General features: G+C 41.6%; 1 protein-coding gene across 25 annotated transcripts in view; it reads right to left on the bottom strand.

Moving 5' to 3' along the window:
* The window catches only part of BCL2L11 (BCL2 like 11), a 161,683-nt gene that overhangs the window by 26,406 nt on the left and 114,735 nt on the right, over positions 1–20,542 (bottom strand). For 8 of the 25 annotated variants that reach the window (XM_075925871.1, XM_075925878.1, XM_075925877.1 and 5 more), the window contains one exon: positions 2,851–2,925. The exons of 15 other annotated variants lie outside the window; for them this stretch is intronic. In XM_075925871.1, coding sequence (XP_075781986.1) covers positions 2,851–2,925 — 75 coding nt within the window. Of the gene's footprint in view, positions 1–2,850; positions 2,926–16,686; positions 20,047–20,542 lie in introns of those variants that run through there. 2 more of the 25 variants (XM_025181524.2, XM_025181522.2) reach the window with 2 other exon arrangements.

The following is a 20,542-nucleotide window of genomic DNA, read 5'->3' as shown; positions in this document are numbered from 1 at the left end:
ACTTGCCAGGAGCCGTTGCGGCTCCACCAGCAATCCTGTCCGCAAAGGGGAAGGTAGGCGCCGTGGCGGAAAGGCTTTCTCGGGGGAAGGGAAGTAGCCCAGGGCAGAACCCGGTGTGGTTGGCGGGTCGGTGCGTTTAGGCTACTCGCCCCACTGACTGGACCAGATCCTCACAGGGATCCGAGTCCTTAGGGCCCTGGGTTGGAGCCCGTGAGCGAGGGCGGATCCGGGCCACCCCTTCTCCCTTCCGCGGTACCCCTCTTGCCGTACCGAGGGGACCGCAGCGGCGCTAAAATAGGGTTTTGGAGGGCAAGACTGACGTAGGAAAGGGGGATGTGTGGCCGGTGATGAGCACCCGAGACGGACTGTAGGCGGCCCTGTGTGGGACCGAGTGAAGACAGTCGAATAGGGGCACTGAGGCACGGTGCGGGGGAGGCAGTGACAGGCACACACAATGAAAGTGTATTTACATATGAGGGAACCAAAATTCAATAAATAAATAAATAAATCAAGCAGTGGGGGACACAAATTGGTGAGTTCACCCTGCAATCTGAACCCCCATGTGGTTTTCTTGGTTTCTGAGGCAAAGACAAAGGACCTTGGGAAATAGGAGGGGAGCATAAAGACATTCTAGCAGTCCATCTCGGAAGGGACAAAGGGAACAGCAACCTCTAACTATGTAAACATTGGATACTCTTGCCTCTTGAAGGGATGAAGGTGCTGGTAGCTTGATGTAAGTGAGAAATTATTTTCAGCAAACAACCTGCTAGAACTAAGTTTGAGAAAGCGTACTTTCTTTGTTTTGCCTTTAACTATTTTATATTATCTCTACGCAGTATTATTTAATAGAATCATAGAACTGGAACTGGAAGGGACCTCAGGAGGTCATCAAGTCTAGTCCCCTGCCCTCACAGAAGGACTAAGCGCCGTCTAAAAGATCATGCCTGACAGGTGTCTGTCCAACCTGCTCTTAAATATCTCCAATGATGGGGATTCCACAACCCCCCTGGGCAATTTATTCCAGTTTTTCAACACCCTGACAGGTAGGAAGCTTTCCTAATGTCCAACCTAAACCTCCCTTGCTGCAGTTTAAGCCCATTGCCTCGTCTTATCCTCAGAGGCCCAGGAGAACAATTTTTCTCCCTTCTCCTTGTGATACCTTTTTAGATACCTGAAAACTACAATCATGTCCCCTCTCAGTCTTCTCCTTTCCAAACTAAACAAGCCCAATTCTTTCAATCTTTCTTCACAGGTCATGTTCTCTAGATCTTTAATCATTCTTGTTGCTCTTCTCTGGATCTTCTCCAATTTCTCCACATCTTTCTTGAAATGTGGTGCCCAGAACTGGACACAAGACTCCAACTGAGGCCTAATCAGCAGAGAGTAGAGCAGAAGAATGACTTCTCGTGTCTTGCTCACAGCACCTGTTAATGCCTCCCAGAATCATGTTTGCTTTTTTCGCAACAATGCCGCATTGTTTACTCATGTTCCTCCCTATTTGTTAAAATCAAATCTAGAACAGCTTCCCCTCTGGTAGCTCTCAACCCTATGAAATAAAAAACTGTCTCCAATGGAGTCCAAGAATCTATTGGATAGCCTGTGCCCTGCTGTTGTAGTTTCCCAGCATATGTCTGGATAGTTGAAGTCCCTTATCACCAAATCCTGTGCTTTAGATGATTTCGTTAGTTGTTTAAAAAAAGCCTCATCCACCTGTTTTACTTGGACAGGTGTTCTGTAGTAGACCCCTAGCATGACATCACCCTTGGTTTTTTTTTAAACCCCTTTTAACTTAACCCAGAGATTCTCAACAAGTCTACCTACTATGTCCATCTCCACCTCAGTCCAAGTGTATTCATTTTTAATATATAAGGCAACACCTCCTCCTTTTGTATTAAAACTACATTCTTTATTAATAAGAAACTCTTCATTTTACTACAAATAATCTCAGTCCTGGGATTTAAGGCAGAGCATATACCCTCAGGGACACCTAAGTGTGTATACTGTCTCTTTGCAGGCAGCAAACAATTTCTGTCAGCATCCAGTGAGGGACTAGATCAGGGGTGGGAAACCTTTTTTGGGTTGAGGGCCACTGACCCACAGAAAAATCAGAGGCTGCAGACAAGTGAGAAGCAAAAAACACCCCCAAAAGACAAAAACAAAACAAAAAAACCCTTACTGACGTGGCCCCCCATCTGAGAAGGATAAAGGTAAAGATACTCCCACATTTCCCTTGCACATCAGAGCCAAGGGAGGCCCAGGCTAGCATATTCTGTGCGCTTCAGCCCCATGGATGGCGGGGGGAGACATGACAGTCTCACCTCCATCACAGCTCTGCCGTGCTGAGGCAGAGAGTGTCCGAGTGCTCAGGTAGAGCACCACACTATACAGGATGGATTAGCTGGAAACACACACTCAGAATCTAAGCAAGCAGGACACCACTTTTTTAGAAGAGCATTTCATAAAACTTGGCTAAAAAAGCCTAAAGGAATCACATGGGAATACAATAGCTTCCAGTCTCAAAATAGCCAAAGGGTTAGTAAGGCAGTAAAATCTGGGGGGGGAGAAGGGAAAAGAATCATCTAAGTAAATGTCTGGCTCCAGTCTTGCTGGAAATTTTATTTTTGAGCCAAACGATTATTTGCTTGTGTCTGACATATATTTTGTTTTCATGCTGTAGCAGTGAAAGCACCAAGCTACCTTCACTGCGAAGGTTTGATCAAGCACCATTTTATTTATTTTGTTAGCCGCTGAATTTCATTCAGCAAAGTCCTCATGGTACGTGACGGGAACATTTTGGAATTGGGAAAACAACTCAAGGAAGGAGACGGAGGAGCATACAAACCAACGTACAGGAGCACAAACAAACAGGGCAATTGTCTTCCTCTGTAGAAATTACAGCAACTGAACCAATGTAGTTTCTCTCTGCTAAAGAAAAGTCAGCGCACTGTTAAAACATGTAGTGCAAATACTCATGTAACTAACAGTTTCTAACCAACTACATAACTACCACATTAAAAGAAACTGGAATGGGAGAAAGAAAAACCAAGAACAGTGTTTTAGGTCTAGAATCACCGTAAAAAAAAAAACAACACAACCCAAAACAGGCATGAACAGAATAGTAAAAAGTTAACGGAAAAAAGAATACATGTCTCGCTGCTCCAACGCTCTCCCCAATAAGATGTGCTATGAGCCTTTATATAGGCTTCAAAGATAAAAGCTCAGCATTTCAAGAAATTAGTATCATGGTTAGGTGGCTGAGAGTGAAATCAATCTGAGGTTTTCAGAAAGGACTTTCTGTGGTGCTGCCAAATCACGAATTCAGAAGTGTCAAGTCATAATTAGCCACGCAAGGAGGCAGAGATAGACTCTCAAAATTAATGTAACACTTGCTAGCCACCAAATAACTTTCACCATCACACAGGAGCAGGACTAGTCATATCATGACACACTTCAGTACTCTAAATCAGAGAGTGAATGTACTGTTGTGCAAGGTGGGGGGAAAGTAACCTACTTCGCAAGAAAGTAGCATCCCAGCATCCTGGAAAAAACAGAGTCATGAAAATATTGTCCCCACTTTCAATATTCAGAAATTGGACATTCATTTGATCACCCACCCACTGTTCAAGATATTTAATTTGCAGAAAAATGAATGTTTTTCTATGCAAATTTTTGAAGCTGGTATCGAGCACTTCTACCCTACGTGCTCGTTTACACAGGTGATATTTCCAGTTGTAACTCACTCGTGTGGGCACTCTGAAGCCAGGTTTACACTGGGGGAGAAATATGACTTAAGATATGCAACTCCAGCTATGAGAATAGCGTAGATGGAGTCAATGTACCTTAAATTTCTGTGGTAGCCATACTGTAGAAGGTTGAGGGGAGAAACTCTCCTGACTACTTCCCTTACTCTTCACGACCTGCGGAGTACCAGAATCAACGGGGCCACCACCATTTGATTTAGCAGATCCTTACTGGACCCGCTAAATCGAGCCCTGGAAGATCAATCTCCATAGCATTGAGATTATATAACCTCACATCATCGTACCGGAATAACACAGTCCACAGGGGAATTAACTGGCATAACTATATCGTACTAATTCACATCCTACCTTCTTCTGGTATAGCTTCCCTGCATAGACAAGCCCTAAGACCCATGGATGCAAAGCTATTGGCGGCTTCCCTATTGCCATACAAACACTGGCCCAGGATTTAGATAATTTTCATTTTCCAACAGACCTAAGGCCAAGAGACAACTTATGGAGACACTTGGAGGAAAACTGTTCACACTTCTATGTCTAATCTTTTTTAGTACCGTTTTCTTAAAAGCTAACAAACCAAACTTCATGCACACAAACACAACTGTATGGAAACAAGTCAATCATTTAGGAAGTCATATGCTTTTTCTTGCTTATTCTGCACGTAAGTGTTTTCTGACATGCAAAACCTGACATGTTGTGATAAAAAACTATCAGACCAGAAAATGCCTGTGACTTCAGGTGAGAGATAAGCAGCAAGAGCACATCATGCAAAGATAGTGTCCCTAAGCAAATGGATACAGAAACACACTGTATTCTTCAGTTTTCAGTAAGTCATCAGCTTCCTTTTTAGAAAGCACAGATAAAACACTATCTACTGCACCACGTCAAAACCGTTTACAGTTTACCTTACGTTCTCCCCACAACATATGCATGCTATTTTCAGTCTTCTTCCTCAATCTTGGTCCTTTTGTTTTGTTTTTACTTAATACATAGTTTCACTACAACAGATACAGTCTATTTTCAACTCTGTGAGAAACTATTAGGTAACAAACTAACATTTTGTAGATTTGCAGTTTCTAAATAAACACTGAAGTTAAAAAGAAACCTCAGTCAATAGAAAGAAACCACAAAGTAGGTACAATTCTTCACCCCCATTAATACAGGCCACTTGTCCAACATGTGATCCTTGCGGCTCTTAAGTTGCTGAGATGAATGTGGGAATGTTGATATTTTTAGGATTCCTATGCATGCCTCTGTTTCCCTCCAGGGTTTGCATTACTATATATGGAGGGCACAAGGAACTTACACTGGCCTAGCTATGTTTCTCAAAGGTGTGAAAAATCCACCGCCCTGTGACATGTAGCCACACTCACCTAACCCTGGTGTAGACAGCGCGACGTTGACAGAAGAATTCTTTCACTGACGTACCTATTGCCTCTCAGGGAGGTGGCTTACCAATGCTGGCGAAAGAACATCTCCGGTCTGCACTCTCATTCCAGTGGAGTCAACAGGCGAGCGATCAGGCCTCAGCACTGGCAGGTCCTGGATGCCAGGTGACTGATACATTAGTACCTTGTTTTTGAGAAGGCTGCGACATTGTTGCAAAAGAGTGCTGTGAGCACTGCGCCCTTAAGGGCAGAACTAGGGATGTTAAATTGTGTGTAATCAGCTGTCCAGGCTCGCTCCCAGTGTCCCCCCCCCCCCCACACACACACTTTTTAAACGTGTTAATAGCCATCAGGCTCTCAGTACATTTAAAAAGCAGAGGTGCAGTGGGGAGGAGGGGGAGGGGAGCGGGGAGGACCAGGCACGAGCCAGGAATCAGCTGATTCCCAGCTCACACCCAATACCAACTACACCTTTTCCTTCCCAGATCCCCCAGCACCTGCTTCTCTCCCCTCATCCCCGCTGCCTCTCTTTGATAGATGCAGCAAGGGGGGGAGGGAAAGCGACTAGTCAAGTCACTATTTGACTACCCATTAAGCATGCGCTTACCGGGTAGTTGACTAGTCGCTTACATCCCTAGGCAGAACAAGTCTCATACAGGAGTTTGGGTCAGCTGACCAGGCTGCAGGGACCCACATTGAGAATCAGGAACAACTTGTACCAACTCACCCATTTTTGGGGTCAGGGAGAGCATGGGCCTGCCACTGTGTGGTCCAGCATACTTAAAGAGATCACTCCCATGGGACTGGTGCCCAGTCACAGCCCAGATCCTGTGGATCTGTGAAAGCTGTACTCTTGGAGGGGGACCCTTCAAAAGAAAGTTTGCATTTGATTATAATTGAAAGGTGGGTGAGCAAGAGAGCGGATTTAAAGACACCATGCAGATGCAGGTGGAAGTACCACCACCTCAAATGCTTCCCAACATGTCACCATGAACATGCTGAGCCACTGGCTTCCTGCCTTTGACTCAGCTACACAAGAACGCCCTGGCTGGCGAGCTGCTATAACACAGAGGGATGGAGGAAGTATTTTTCTCCCATTAGACTGAGAATCCTGCAAGCAGCTCGGCTGCCTCTGCCTGACCCTAAGGGAGCGCACCTAGCAAAGGAGGGCTTCCTTACCCCCACACAATCACCCAGGACACCTCAAAAGAGGAGAAACTTCAAATAGCCAATTACAGGTTCCAAATTCTTTGCCCCAGTACGAAGTAGGGGCTGCTCCAAGTGATGCAATTCAGTGGTCTACTAAGGGATGTAGACCAGCTACACAAAAATAGCTAGAGTGAAATGGGCTCCAACCAAGGGAAATGCCAGCTCCACATTCACTGACGACTGTCCACATATGGAGATAATCCCAGGAAGGGAACTTATGGGAGCAGCGCAGCTGGAGCAGATCTGGGAAGAAAACCTGTCAGAGTATTGATTGTGGTTCCTTGACCTTGTGGAAATAAGGGGCTCTTCTCTCTGGGAAGTGATATAAAAGTTAGAGGAAAGGAGCGAAAAGTTTCACCATTCATATTTTAGGAAATCTGTTAAGATCCCTTTGCTCAAGGCAACATGTGCATGATAATCCTAAGAAGTCACCTTAATTTAGGACAGTGCTTAAAAACAGCTGGTAGAATGTAACAGTACACATAATAAATCTTAGGAAACAGCCACTGCTGAATGCTTTAAGCTCTCAGAGAGCACTGTCTATTTGCATTTATCAGATCCCCAAAACTATAACAAACTATTCCATCAACTTGCTACCTTAACCCTTTGAAAGCTTTCAGCCAGATACATGAATACTTAGAAAAGACATCTGCGGTCGGGAAACATCAATGTTCCTGCTCTTATCTTTTGTTGTTTTGTTTTTAGTCTTCTAGGTGCATTTGCAAACACAAATATCTATATGAAACTAGCCTATGTTATACATACAATCTATAAAGTAGGAAGTTCTGTTGAACCTGTAAAGGTGTGTCCCCTTATTTTTTAACCAAAGTGTATTTATTTCAACATTTAATAAGTGACTCAAGCTGAAGTATGAAGTACACGTATAAACACACACACAAACAGGAATCATGTCCCCATTAAAGGCATTTGAAAATACATATATAAAAAACTCTTCCCATCAGACCGCCTCTGACTTGTGCACAGGTGGTGAATTCAGAGTTATCCTGGCCTGTGGCTAACTGAAAACAGAACCTAAAAGGGTTTCCACAGGTACATAAAAACTCCTCTCTCCTCTTGTCTTTGGGAATGGATCAAACCTCAGGAAACACAGAATTGCATCTGGACTAATGAGAAAACACAGGCTATTCTCATGAAGGGATGGCATATTCACTGGGAGGAAATGCTGACAATTATGGCAACAAGAAGATGGTGATCTAAGTATGACATTTAATAATTCATCTCTGCAACATTTCACAGGGTAGCGGGTGCTATATTTTTGGTTTTAAAAAACAGCACATATTGACAATTGCTCTTTAAAGTGAAAGGATGACGATTGTGGCTCTACATATATAGATATTAAAAGTGAATGCCTTAAAAATTACATGAAAATCTGACATTCAAGCTATGCTATAGAATATGCCCATGCTAATTCTACTTCTGGAACTCAACGGAGCGTACTGCAAGCTCAGCTCTGAGGACAGGTTCTGTGTGGGGAGCAACTCTTCATGAAGACTAGAAGAGCAAGGAGCTGACCAAGGAGCTGCTGAAGAATATGACCAAAGCAGACAGAAGAGCTTCAAAAAGATCTCACCAAACTAAGTGACTGGGCAACAAAATGGCAAATGAAATGTAATGTTGATAAATGTAAAGTAATGCACATTGGAAAAAATAATCCCAACTATACATATAATATGATGGGGACTAATTTAGCTATAACTACTCAAGAGAGAGATCTTGGAAACATTGTGGATAGTTCTCTGTGTGTGCAGCAGCAGTCAAAAAAGCAAATAGTATGGTAGGAATAATTAAAAAAGGGAAGAGAATAAGACAGAAAACATCTTATTGCCTCTATATAAAACCATGGGACGCCCACATCTTGAATACTGTGTGCAGATGTGGTCACCTCATCTCAAAAAATATATATTGGCATTGGAAAAGGTTCACAAAAGGGCAACAAAAATGATGAGGGGTCTGGAACGGGTCCCATATGAAGAGAGATTAAAAAGACTTGGACTTTTCAGCTTAGAAAAGAGCAGACTGGAGATGGGGAGGGGGGGGAAGAGATATGACAGAGGTCTATAAAAAATTTTTCCATTATGACTGGTATGGAAAAAGTGAAGAAGGAAAAGTTAGTTACCTATTCCCACAATACAAGAACTAAGAGTCACCAAATGAAATGAATAGGCAGCAGGTTTAAAACAAACAAAAGGAAGTTTTTCTTCACTCAGCACACAGTCAACCTGTGGAACTCCTTGCCAGAGGATACGGTGAAGGCTAGAACTTTAACAGGGTTCAAAAAAGAGCTCAGATTCAGGGAGGTTAGGTCCATCAATGGCTATTAGCCAGGATGGGTAGGAATGGTGTTCTTAGCCTCTGTTTCTCTGGAAGTGGGTGACAGGGGAGGAATCACGTGAGGATTACCTGTTGTGATCCCTCCCTCTGGGGCATCTGGCATTGGCCACTGTGGGCAGACGGGACACTGGGCTATTTGGACCTTTGCTCTGACCCGCTGTGGCCGTTCTCATGACACTCATAAGAGGCTGCTTAGTGGAACTGTGAATCAATTACCAGACTTACATCAACTTGACTCTTTAGGCTAACTGGACTGTGCCTCTGCTACTGTCACTGTAGTTTTGTAATGATTTAGTACTCACACACAACCTACAACAGAAATATTAACGATGAGACAAATACCCAGAATATATTTCAATCTTCCCATACATAAATACTTTTCACAACTGCGAACCCTTTGATGTAATTAGGAGAGGAACAGATGTTTGTTTCATGATTAAACTGGCCTTTTCTGCTTGAAAGTTTTCTATCACAGCTTCAGTTCCCTGTCATGTTGGCCATTATACAGAACTCCCTGTCCGCCCCACCCCCACACTTCCAACAACAAACACAATGCAGAGGTTATGCAAGTGTTTACCCTGTTTTTCGGATTTTCACGTACAGATTGCTGCATATTTGTTAGCAGAAGAATTTAATTCAGGAGTTATCAAAATGCCATACCCTCTTCTCTAAGCTCTTCTGGTGGGGGGCAGGGAGAGGGGAGGACACCTATCAAACAGCAAAGGGGAAACCAATTTCAAACTACAATATGGAACCACTCATTTACATAAGCCATGCAGTTTTACAAACACACCAGAAAGCCTGTAACTAATCAGAGATTCCCTTGCTTACGCAGTCACTTGTTTTTCAAAAACAAGATGCTTTTTCATCTAAAAGGTAAACAGAACGATTAGTCCCTAATATGGGCTAATAAGACCTGAAAACTAGTTTAAAATACTTGCATATGGGTACAAAAACAGCTTTCTGTAATGCCTTGCCCTCTCGGGTCATTGTATCTTGTGGGCTCCCATGTGGAACTCACTAGCCCTTCTCTTCCCTTATTCTGGAAGAAGAGCAAACCCTTCACCATGCTCTTGATCCTGGACTTAGTTTTCTTCAACATCAAAGGTCCACTTCCTTTAAGATCACCAACATGGAATCTTTTCTAAATTCAAAACCCAGTTCAGTTTAAATTACATAAAAGCAAACATACATTCACAATAAGAGAAACTTGAAAGTACCTTCAGGTATATGCTTTAACAGGACATGAAAAGACAGACAGCAAAGGCTGGCTCTAAGGTCTAAAGGACAGACTATTACCACAGGATTACCTGTAGGATAGCCCTGCTGAGAGTACTCTGGTCTCTGACAGCATGTCAAGACTGTGGTATTCCTAAGGAGTGCCTTTCTCCAGAGAAAGGACACTGAGACAGAAAATATAGGCTCAAAACAGCAAAAAGAAGAATGACCATACTGGATTAAACCAATGGTCTATCTAGCCCAATAGGCCTTTCATCAAACAGTGGCCAATGCCAGATGTTTCAGAGGGAATGAACTCAACAGTTGATGTGTCCTTTCAATGTGTCATTTCAGGTTTGGTTAGCCGCTAAGGTGCTCAGGATTATTCGGTGTTTTTTCAGTTACAGACTCACTTGGCTCCCCCTCTGAAGGAAAGGCACTGCATTCAGCTGTATAGAGTAGAAATCCACCAACTACACAAGGAAACTCGCACAGATCCAAACAGACATCATATTCCTATCCAAGGGCAAACAGATTAACATCATACCTAATGGACTTAAGGTGAAAACCCCACTACAATCTTCATACCCCACAGACTACAACCAGAGATTACGACACACACTCTCAAAGAAACTGAGGAACCACCTAATCAGCATACTATACAACAAACAGAAGAAAATCAAGGAGGAGCACTCTACACTAGAGACTCTCAAAAAAACCCAAGCTTCCACACACACTTCCTCTTGGCTGGACTTTACCAAAACCTTACAAGCCACCTACAATGCTGTTCACCTCCCTTCAGAAGAAAAAGGACAATAAACTATCAAGACTCCTACATGCCTCAGGATATTTCAATTCCGGTACCCTCAACACATCTAGCAACATTGTCAGCCTATCCAACCACACTCTTAGCCCAGCGGAGGCATCTGTCCTATCTCGAGGATTCTCTTTATGCCCCACCATACCCACTGAAATATGATTCAGTTCTGTGGAGATCTGGAAGCCTATTTTCGCCATCTTCGTCTAAAGGAATATTTCCAACACACCAGTGAACAACACACTGACTCTCCAGCTCCCCACCACCAACCCCACAAGAGGAAGGTCACTATGATGGTTGTAACAAAAGTCTCGACTTCTACATTGATTGCTTCCACAAACATGCCTGGGCTGACACTGCCAGCAAACAACAACATATAACATCTAACCTCAGCCATGCAGAACGCAATGCTATTCACAGCATCAAAACAATCCTCACATCATAATCAAGGAGGTTGACAAGGGGGCGCTGTGGTCATCATGAAGAGAACAGATGATGAACGGGAGGCTGTCGGGCAACTCACCAACACCAGATTCTACAGGCTTCCCTCCCCTGATCCTACTAAAGAATACCAAAAAAGCCTAAACCATGTGCTCATGAAACTCCCTGCTACAACTCAGGACCAAATATACACAATCTCCCCTCCACCCCCACACACAAATTCCTGATCAGGAGTCTTCTATCTGCTACCCAAGATACACAAACCTGGAAATCCCAGACAACCCATCATCTCAGGCATTGGCACACTTACAGCAGAATTATCTGGTTCTCTCAACTCTCTCCTCAGACCCTATGCTACCAGCACTCCTAGCTATCTTCGAGATACCACAGACTTCCTGAGGAAACTACAGAAAAAGGAGTAACTAGAGGTTAACTGACTACTCGACTAGTCGATAGGCACTTCCACATTCCTCCTTTGAAATGCCACACAGAGCTGGGGTCAGCTGGGGAGTCCAGCTGACCTCGACGCGGGCAGCACCGCACAGCTGTATCCATGGCTATCCCTGATGACACCACTGCACACCTAGTTACAGAGCTTTGTGACTTTGTCCTCACCCATGACTCTTTCCAATTTGGGAACAATTTGTTCCTTCAAGTCAGCAGCACAGCCGGGGGCACCCGCAGGGCTCCACAATATGCCAATGTCTTTATGGCTGACCTCAAACAACGTTTCCTCTGCTCTCGTCCCCTAGCACCTTTACTCTACTTACACTACATTGATGACATCTTCATCATATGGACCCACAGAAAGGAGACCCTTGAATTCCACATGGATTTCAACAACTTCCATCCCACCATCAATCTCAGCCTGTAACAGTCCCCACAAGAGATCCACTTTCTTGACACTACAGTACAATTACATTTCCACCACATTATACTGGAAACCTACCGACCACCACACATGCCTCTAGCTTCCATCCAAGAAACATTTCCCAATTCATTGTTTATAGTCAGGCCCTAAAATACAACTGGATTTGCTCCAATCCCACAGACAAACACCTACAGGAGCTATACAGAGCATTCTTAAAACTGAAATACCCACCCGGAGAAGTGAAAAAGCAGATCGACAGAACCAGAAGAGTACCCAGACATGAACTACTTCAAGACAGGCCCAAAAGAGAAAACAACAGAACACCACTCATCATCACCTACAGCCCCCAACTTAAACCCCTTCAGCGCATCATTAATAATCTACAACCTACCCTGAAAAATGACCCCTCACTTTTACAGGCCTTGGGGGACAAGCCAATCCTCACCTACAGACAACCCCCTAACCTCAAACCAATTCTTTCCAGCAACCACGCAGCACACCTACATCGTGGTCATCCAGGAACCCACCATCTGTATCAACATCATCATCACAGGACCTAACCACATAAGCCACCAACAACTGAGGCTCCTATAACTGCACATCCACCAATGTGATCTGTGCCATCAAGTGCCAGCCATGCCCCTCTGCCATGGATACTGGCCAAACTGGACAGTCTCTACGACAAAGGATTAATGGACACTGTCATGGCTCCTTCCCCACTCTGGCATGATAAATGCAGAAGTGGGGGCCAGCAAGTGTACCCCAAAGCCTTATCTACCAGGTTTTGGTATAAAATTTCCCCCCAAGATCTTAAAACCCTAGATCTTGGGAATAAAACTTCCGCTGCCACCACCCAAATGTTGATAAAGAAATCAGGGGAAAGATCATTTGGGAAATCTTACCCCTAAAACAAAAATCAGGGCACACCATTAACCACTGCCAGGTTAATAAAAAGAAAAGAAAGAACTTTTATTATTACAACAACATTCCGGTTGCAAGTATAATGACTAGAGAGGAAGGTAACAAAATATACTCATGGAGAAACTCCATGGGCCTAGAACTTAGTTACAAAGAAAAGCCAAAACATCTTTTAAGCAGTGCCAGATCTCAGATCCCATACCCAATCCTTAAAACAATAAAACCTAACGAAACTACCTAAACTTTACCCTACTTACAGAAAATGAAGAAGGGTGTCTTGGAGAGAGAGAGAGACATGCTTCTCCCTCTCTGTAGCTGCAGAGAACTCTCCCAGAGAGACAAAAAGAGAAAGGAAAAAAACCCAAATTCCTTTGTCCCAGTTTGAAAAGTCCCACCTACATTCTTATTGGTCACTCCACCTGGCTAGGTGTAGTTAACCCCTTAATCCCCAGGCTGCTGGCTAACCCTCAATCATGACAGACACAATCAGATATTCAAAATGGTAATGCACAAAAGTCTGTTGGGGAACATTTTAATTTGCCTAGGACTCATTAACGGATCTCAAAGTTGCCATATTATTACAAGCCAATTTCAAAAACCAGCTTGAAAAGGAAGCTGCAGAACTTAGTTTAATTTACAAGTTTGATACCTACAATACAGATTTAAACAAAGATCTTAACTGGATCACCTGCTACATCCTAATGACGTAAAAAGCCAAGCACCGAGTAATTAGAACCCACTCTATCAGCTTCATTTAGCATGGACACACTGACAATTTTTCCCCATTTTTTTCCTTCTCTTTCCCTCCCCATCACCTCTCTTTCTCTGCTATTTATTTTTCAACCTGAACCCCTTAACTCCATTCCTTTGAAGAAGTGGGTTGTGCCCACGAAAGCTCATACCACCACCTACATTTTGTGTTTGTTTCTAAGGTGTTACCGACTTTTTTTTTTTTTTTTAGATTTAGTTTCACATCTGTGAAGTCCAAAACCACAAAACCTTGTTTCCCTCCTGTTCCCCCATTACTTAGACACCTTCAGTTATATAATCCAAGTATTCCTTTCTACACCCACTCCTAGCCATCATCTTCTCTACATCTTCATTATTCACTTGCTGGAATATACAACCTTCTTGCATAAAATCCTTATTAACTATCCTGGTGCCATGACTTAGTTACAGCTTGTAACTTCACAACTGTTCTCACTCAAGAGTCTTGCTGCCTAAGGATTGTTACAGATCTTGTTTCAGGAACTCTTTTGAAAGTTTTAAAATGAAAAATAATGCTTTGACCTTTGTTTTACAATTTTAAGAACTCCTATTTCCATTTACACAGGAGCCAGTGGCAATGCTCATCACCTTAAATTTCAGGTTGTAAACAGAACCTCAATAATTTCTTCCCTGTGAAAGGCTGGAACTTTGGAGTCCCTTCACATTCATTGCCCAACTTCTCAATTACATACATATTCTTTAGAGCTCTATTCCTCCCCATATCCTCAGCTGTACATGAGACATTAAAACAGATACAGCCATGCAGAGACCACAACCATATAAAGAACATGAAAATCTGTCCATTTGGGATACCAGACTGTCTAATCTCCATTCACAGCAAATCAAGGTGTGGAACATTTTGTATTGTCCTGCAATACTTGCAAACATTTCTTCCATCATAAAGTAGAGTGGCAGCAAACAGGGATGGCTTCTGTATAATAAACTTCAGCCTAGATACAAGCATGTGTGATACCAAACTGCATCCTTGGCGGATGTGAAAAAAAGCCTGTTTGTCACAACCTAAGGGGCCTGACCATGCTGCCATGAGATTTAACTGCAGTTTTCAACCGTGCATTACAAAGTTCTGTTTCACTGCTTGGGCAGTTGGCTAGGTGTTGGATGTCAACATGCTGAGCCTATTCTGGCTATAGCTGGCGGCACTGATCCAGTCAGTCTGTATTCAAATTGTACTCAAAGTTTGCCAATATACAGAATGTCCATCAATGAAGAAAACAAAGCAATATTACTGAGTCATTCTCTGAATCAGTTTGCTTGGTACATCATCACAGCCTGTTTGTAAGTGTATTACCCCCCAACAAAGCTACGAACAGAAAATACAAAAGGTATGAGACGATCTATTACTGTTAGACATCTCTTCCTCAAATTACTAACACACTGGGCTTAAAACAAAGTGCCCAACAGCACCTGGGAAATGTAGGTAGCTAGCACAACCATCCACATCGTGCCTCTCTCAATTTTATACAATACTTTCCTAACATGTAAGAACATTGGGGGAGGGAAGAGGAAGAAGTCCAGAAAGGGGGGAGGGGGAGATCAATGGGATGTGAACCTCATGCCACTCTGGTCCCTGTACACAGGGGAAGGGGCTGTGGAGACTCTCCAGAACTTGCCGGTTGGTATTTCCTAGGCACATTGAATTGTGGAAGATGCCTGGGACTGCTTTCTGAAGACTGCCAGCAACCTCCAGCATAGGAAGTGCACCGGGGACAGGAGACATAATGGGGTGGGAGAAGAGCTTGCATCAAGTATGGGGATTTTCAGATACCACAGGCTGTGGAGTATAGCATGTTCTAATGTGATTTCCACTGCTTTGCATACTTTTATCTTGGTGGAAGAAAACAAACAGCTTTATAACAAACTCCACACTGAAATATGTAGAGAAAAGTGTTTAGAAGTGTTCCCCCAAATATATGAAAACTTCCCAAAAAAAACCCCATTCGTTTCCCTATTCCAGGGATCAATTCCCAACATGTTTGTGTTGCTGTCAGTACCAATATAGCACAGTTAAGGACAATAATGTTGGTCTATATAATTTTAGGTCATAGTCCTTTAAGATTTATGCACATGCTTAATTTAACTCAAGGCGAGTAATTCCACTGTCTTCAATGGGACTATTTGTGAGTTCAAAATTAAAAACACATGTTTGCATTTTTGCAGGACTACAAATACTTACATAAACCAGAACGTACAAGACTTTTATAACACCAAAAAGATAATTCACACAAACATTTGTTCACCAACACATTACAGTGAGAATTTCTAGAACATGGATACAATGTAATGTACTTTACAGGACTCTGGGTTCCCCTTTCAAAATCCTTACTACATACAATATAGAAACCTAACAACACATATCCAACAGCATATTGCCATGGCAACAAAGCAAAGCTGAAGTTAGGTAGGTATGCAACGATGATGAGCAATCAAGGATTAGCTGCTCAGTCATTTGAACATGGGGGGGGGAGGAGAGAGTTTGTTTTTAAAAGAAGTGCAAGTGCTACGAAAAATAGTACTGTTGTCAAGCACTAGCTAAACTCAGTGGAAATTCACTGTCAATCTCAATGGTTTTTGCTTGTGAGTATATACATATCACAAACTACCCAAGGCCTGACCCATACTGACAGGATCATTCAGTTGTACCCTCAACCTGTATTTCATTTCTTCTGATTCTTGCCACTGGCCTGACAGTCAAGAATATATTCAATTCAAGAAGGATGTAGATCAGTCAGAGACGACTTCAAGAACCATCAGAATGATTAAAGAATAAGAAAACATGCCTTATAGGTGATATTCTCAAGGAGTCTAATCTATTTAGCTTAACCAAGAGAAGGTTAAGAGATGACAATGATAGTCTATAAATATCTACATAGGAAACAAATATTTAATCGTGGGCTCTTCAGTCTAGCAGGGAAAGGCCTATTTGAAATCATGGGATGGTTCTAAAAGCCTTCTAAAAGCCCCTCCCCAACCTTATGGGAGGGACACTGGACCCATGTTCAATTGATTTCTTGGGACAAATAATGACTAAAGGATCAAGAAGTGCGGGCTAGAGGTTCAAAATAAGGGAGCCGGATGGGGACACCGAGCAGAGAACCCCGGACAGCGCCCACTGCTCCTCAACAGGGAAAGGTACAACATGATCCAATGGTTGGAAGCGGGGTTCCCTGAAAGCTGTCTGCTTTTGCGGCTGCTCAGGAAAGATTCAAATGTTGTCCAGCTAATTAGCAGAGTGTCCTCAGTTAGGTCTTGTTCCCTCTGATGGTGCACATTCACAAAAGCCTTGGTGAACTTAAAAATTATGCTACACGTGGATGGAAAAAATTAAGGGAACGTTGGTTGGAAGTTCAGACTACACAAATTCAGATTAGAAATAAGGTGTTAAAAATCTAACATTGAGTAATTAACCATCAAAACAATTTAGTAAGAGTCCTGGTGGATTCTCCATCACTGACTATTTTTAAATCAAAATGGGATTTTTTCTAAAAGATTTGCTCCAGAAATTATTTGGGGCAAGTTCTCACAATGATCCCTTCTGGCCCTGGAATATATAAAACTATGTCTCATCCGTGTGGATAAAATTCAATGATGTGGGAAGTGAATTTAACAAATATATATTTTTTAAAATTGTTATTTTAATTATATTGACTTTTTCTTTTCAAATACCAACCTGTTTAAAATTAAGTCTGAATTCAATACAACATGTGCTAAGGCCTAAACTTATTATAATTTCTTAAAATTTAAATCAAAAAATTAATATGTTGAACGTGAACCTCTATCAAAAATTCTGACTTAAAGGCTTCTTTTCTAAATTAAAAAAAAAATCAAGGGAAAACTTCCATCTTGTGAGGTCAAACTTTATAAATATGGCACAATTTAGTAATAAATAAACAACCATTCAACATTTTTGTACTAAAAATATACAGTTAATAAGAATATGACAATATTAACCTAAACAACTGCTTAAATAAATACAGTTATAGTGTATCTTCCTAGGAAGCTAATCAACGTGCCAAATTGAGTGTGAAGACTATTTAGTTATGTTAAAATGGTTATATGAACATGTTTTAGTGGTTACATCAATGAAAACACACCTTTCTTTAGAATATAATTGAAGTACAAATGGAAAAGTTGATTACATTGATTTTAAGTGAGGCTTTCCATTTGATGATTTAAATAATTATTTCAATATCTGATTTAAATTGCTTTGATTTAACTCAGACCACCCTCTTTCTCCTCAATTCCACTGTATTAAGTTATGAAACTTTGAAAATGAGCTGAAAAGTCAGGCATTCCAGATTGTAAGGATTCAATTCTACAATTCCTATAGGAGTACAAATCTCAAGTCAAGTGGAACTTTTGTCTTTACAGGGACTGCAGGTTCAGACTCTCTTGGTAACATTTCAGAGATTATCATCTCTTCTCTCTACAACAAGAAAACCAGCCAGTAAGTCCCTCATTGGAAAGCACAGTCCTGAGTTAGAATAAAATGTCTTTACAACTTCACATTTCTATTCTAATCATGTTTGAAAATGGCCAGTGTTCCTATTTAAATTCCCTCAGCAATTTCTACTCAGTTTCTGACATTTAATGTTTAGGATAGTACTCACAGTAACAACAGCATAAGAAAGATATTAGTAAAAACCATGTACATAGTTTTCAAAGAACATTTTACATGGGTGAAAAATATAATACTTTTCTGAAATTATGGACAGGACTTGAGGTGTTTGCCTTGAATATCAAATAATGTTGTTCACTGCTAAAGTTTAGCTTTACATGTGTTGTAAGCAATGTTTATTTCAAGAACTCTAGTTCCTTTTGTCTAGTAATACCACTTATGCTCTCTCAGTAAGATTGTGAAACTTACATTAAGCTGCAATTACTGCAACTCCAGAAAATACCTCCTAAGGGAATAGTGTAAGTGGTTACAGCTGGGAGGTACAACTACGAACTATCAAAATGTTTTGAGCATGACACACAAAAGAGTGTTATCAATACAAACAAACAAACTATTGCCACGACTAGATGTTCCCCATTTCCACTGAGAGTTGAACATATGAACATAAGTACTGGTTTCTTTCAAATAGTTTTCTAACTTAATTTAGCTTCATCTATCTTCCTCTTGGATACAGGGAAAGCGGGACAGATACTGCAAGCTGCTTACTACAAGAGTGTAGTTTCCACTTCTGGAGATGTGGATTCAAACCTTACCTAGTCACAAGACTAGTTTTGCAGTCTCAAGCTGGTCCCTAGGACACGTTACAAAAAACAAAAAAAAAACCCACCACAACATAACCACCACCCAAATTCACAACACTAAGGTGAGACTTTCAAAACTGTCTAAGACCTTTAATTAGGAAATGCCTATTAAATGTTTGAAAGCTACTGCTAAACCCTCTAGTTGGCTTTGAAAAATAAATCCTCACTCCATATAGCTTCTCATAAGTAACAGGCACTCCAGAACAACCCTTGTGACAGATTAAGGAGCAGTATCGACAGGATCCAAAGTAATCCTTGCCACTCTTTCCTAACCAGAAGGCAGACTCTAGGAAAAAAAACTTCAAAAGAGGACGGGAAAGAGAGATGATCCTCTGAATTCCTACTGCAGCAAGGAAAGTCTCTCACTTGGAAAAATGCATACGTCTAGTAATCTTTGCTCCACCCTTAATGGGAGTAACTCAGAGTCTCACACCCGACTCTCCCGCCTTCTACAGACTCCTGTGGCCAAACTTCAGATTCATGATCTGCCAAGCAACCATTGCAAAGAGTCTTCTTAGAAAACCCAGCCAAATGGGACACTGTGCTCAAATGTCATATCAACAGGCACTTTCCGGACTGACATACATAAAGACCCTTCAAGCCTCCTGACTCATCCCTGTAGTTTTTAACTAAAATTTTAAGATTTTTGTTGTATTTTTAATAAATACTGTGCAAGCACACTAACCACATTAGTCTAGTACTCTTACACATGTTTTTGTGAAGAGGGTCTACTAAAACATTACTTGAGCATAAAGTTACAAACTGTATCAAAATGACATTTCAGAAACATGTTTGAAATTAAAAAAAATGTACAATATATTTTTAAAACCTGATTCCCTTCATGTGTGAAAAAAGAATAGCTGTTCAGACTAGCAAATTCCAGACCAAAATGGATATTTACAGATAAATTTTAAACTCCAAAATATAAGAGACAAGAGAAACTAGAGCTAGTTTTGTAGATACTTTCTTCTCCTGCCTCCTTCCACCAAATATTCTGATTAGCAGGATCTTCAGGAAACAGCTAAGAATCTGTAGTAAAGGAAACATCTCTCATATCCTAGTACTCTGTTCCAGTGTTTGAGACCAAGATTATGTTTATTACTAAGCAATGCGGCCTCTACATTTACCCTTCCCCCATCACAACTTCATTACTTGGACAGACAAATCTCCATGGTGACGTCACAAGTTATTTCAAACAAACAAAACTGGCCCCTTATAGACTTTGTATCCAGTTTAAACGATCCAAAATACGTAGTTTACCAGAACACATTCCATGTGCTATGATAACCAAAGTCAGGAGGGATCCCTGGATCACTTTCCTGTTCTTTAGGAAAATGTTCACTAGATTTAAAATCTCACCCCATCAGTTCATAACACATAAGGCAGTTTTCAATTTGACTTATTCAGTGGCTCAGCCGGATGTCACTGTATATATAGTATTTTGTTCTTACTGAAAAATTTGCTGGCTGCCTCAAATATTCATATTGAGATTCTGAAAGAAATACAATGTCCACAGGAGAATTCA

This window comes from Pelodiscus sinensis, chromosome 3 (genome assembly GCF_049634645.1).
Source record: "Pelodiscus sinensis isolate JC-2024 chromosome 3, ASM4963464v1, whole genome shotgun sequence".
Classification (NCBI taxonomy): Eukaryota; Metazoa; Chordata; order Testudines; family Trionychidae; genus Pelodiscus; species Pelodiscus sinensis.
Note: the sequence above shows the minus strand (reverse complement) of the source record. Positions and strands in the feature narration are given on the sequence as shown.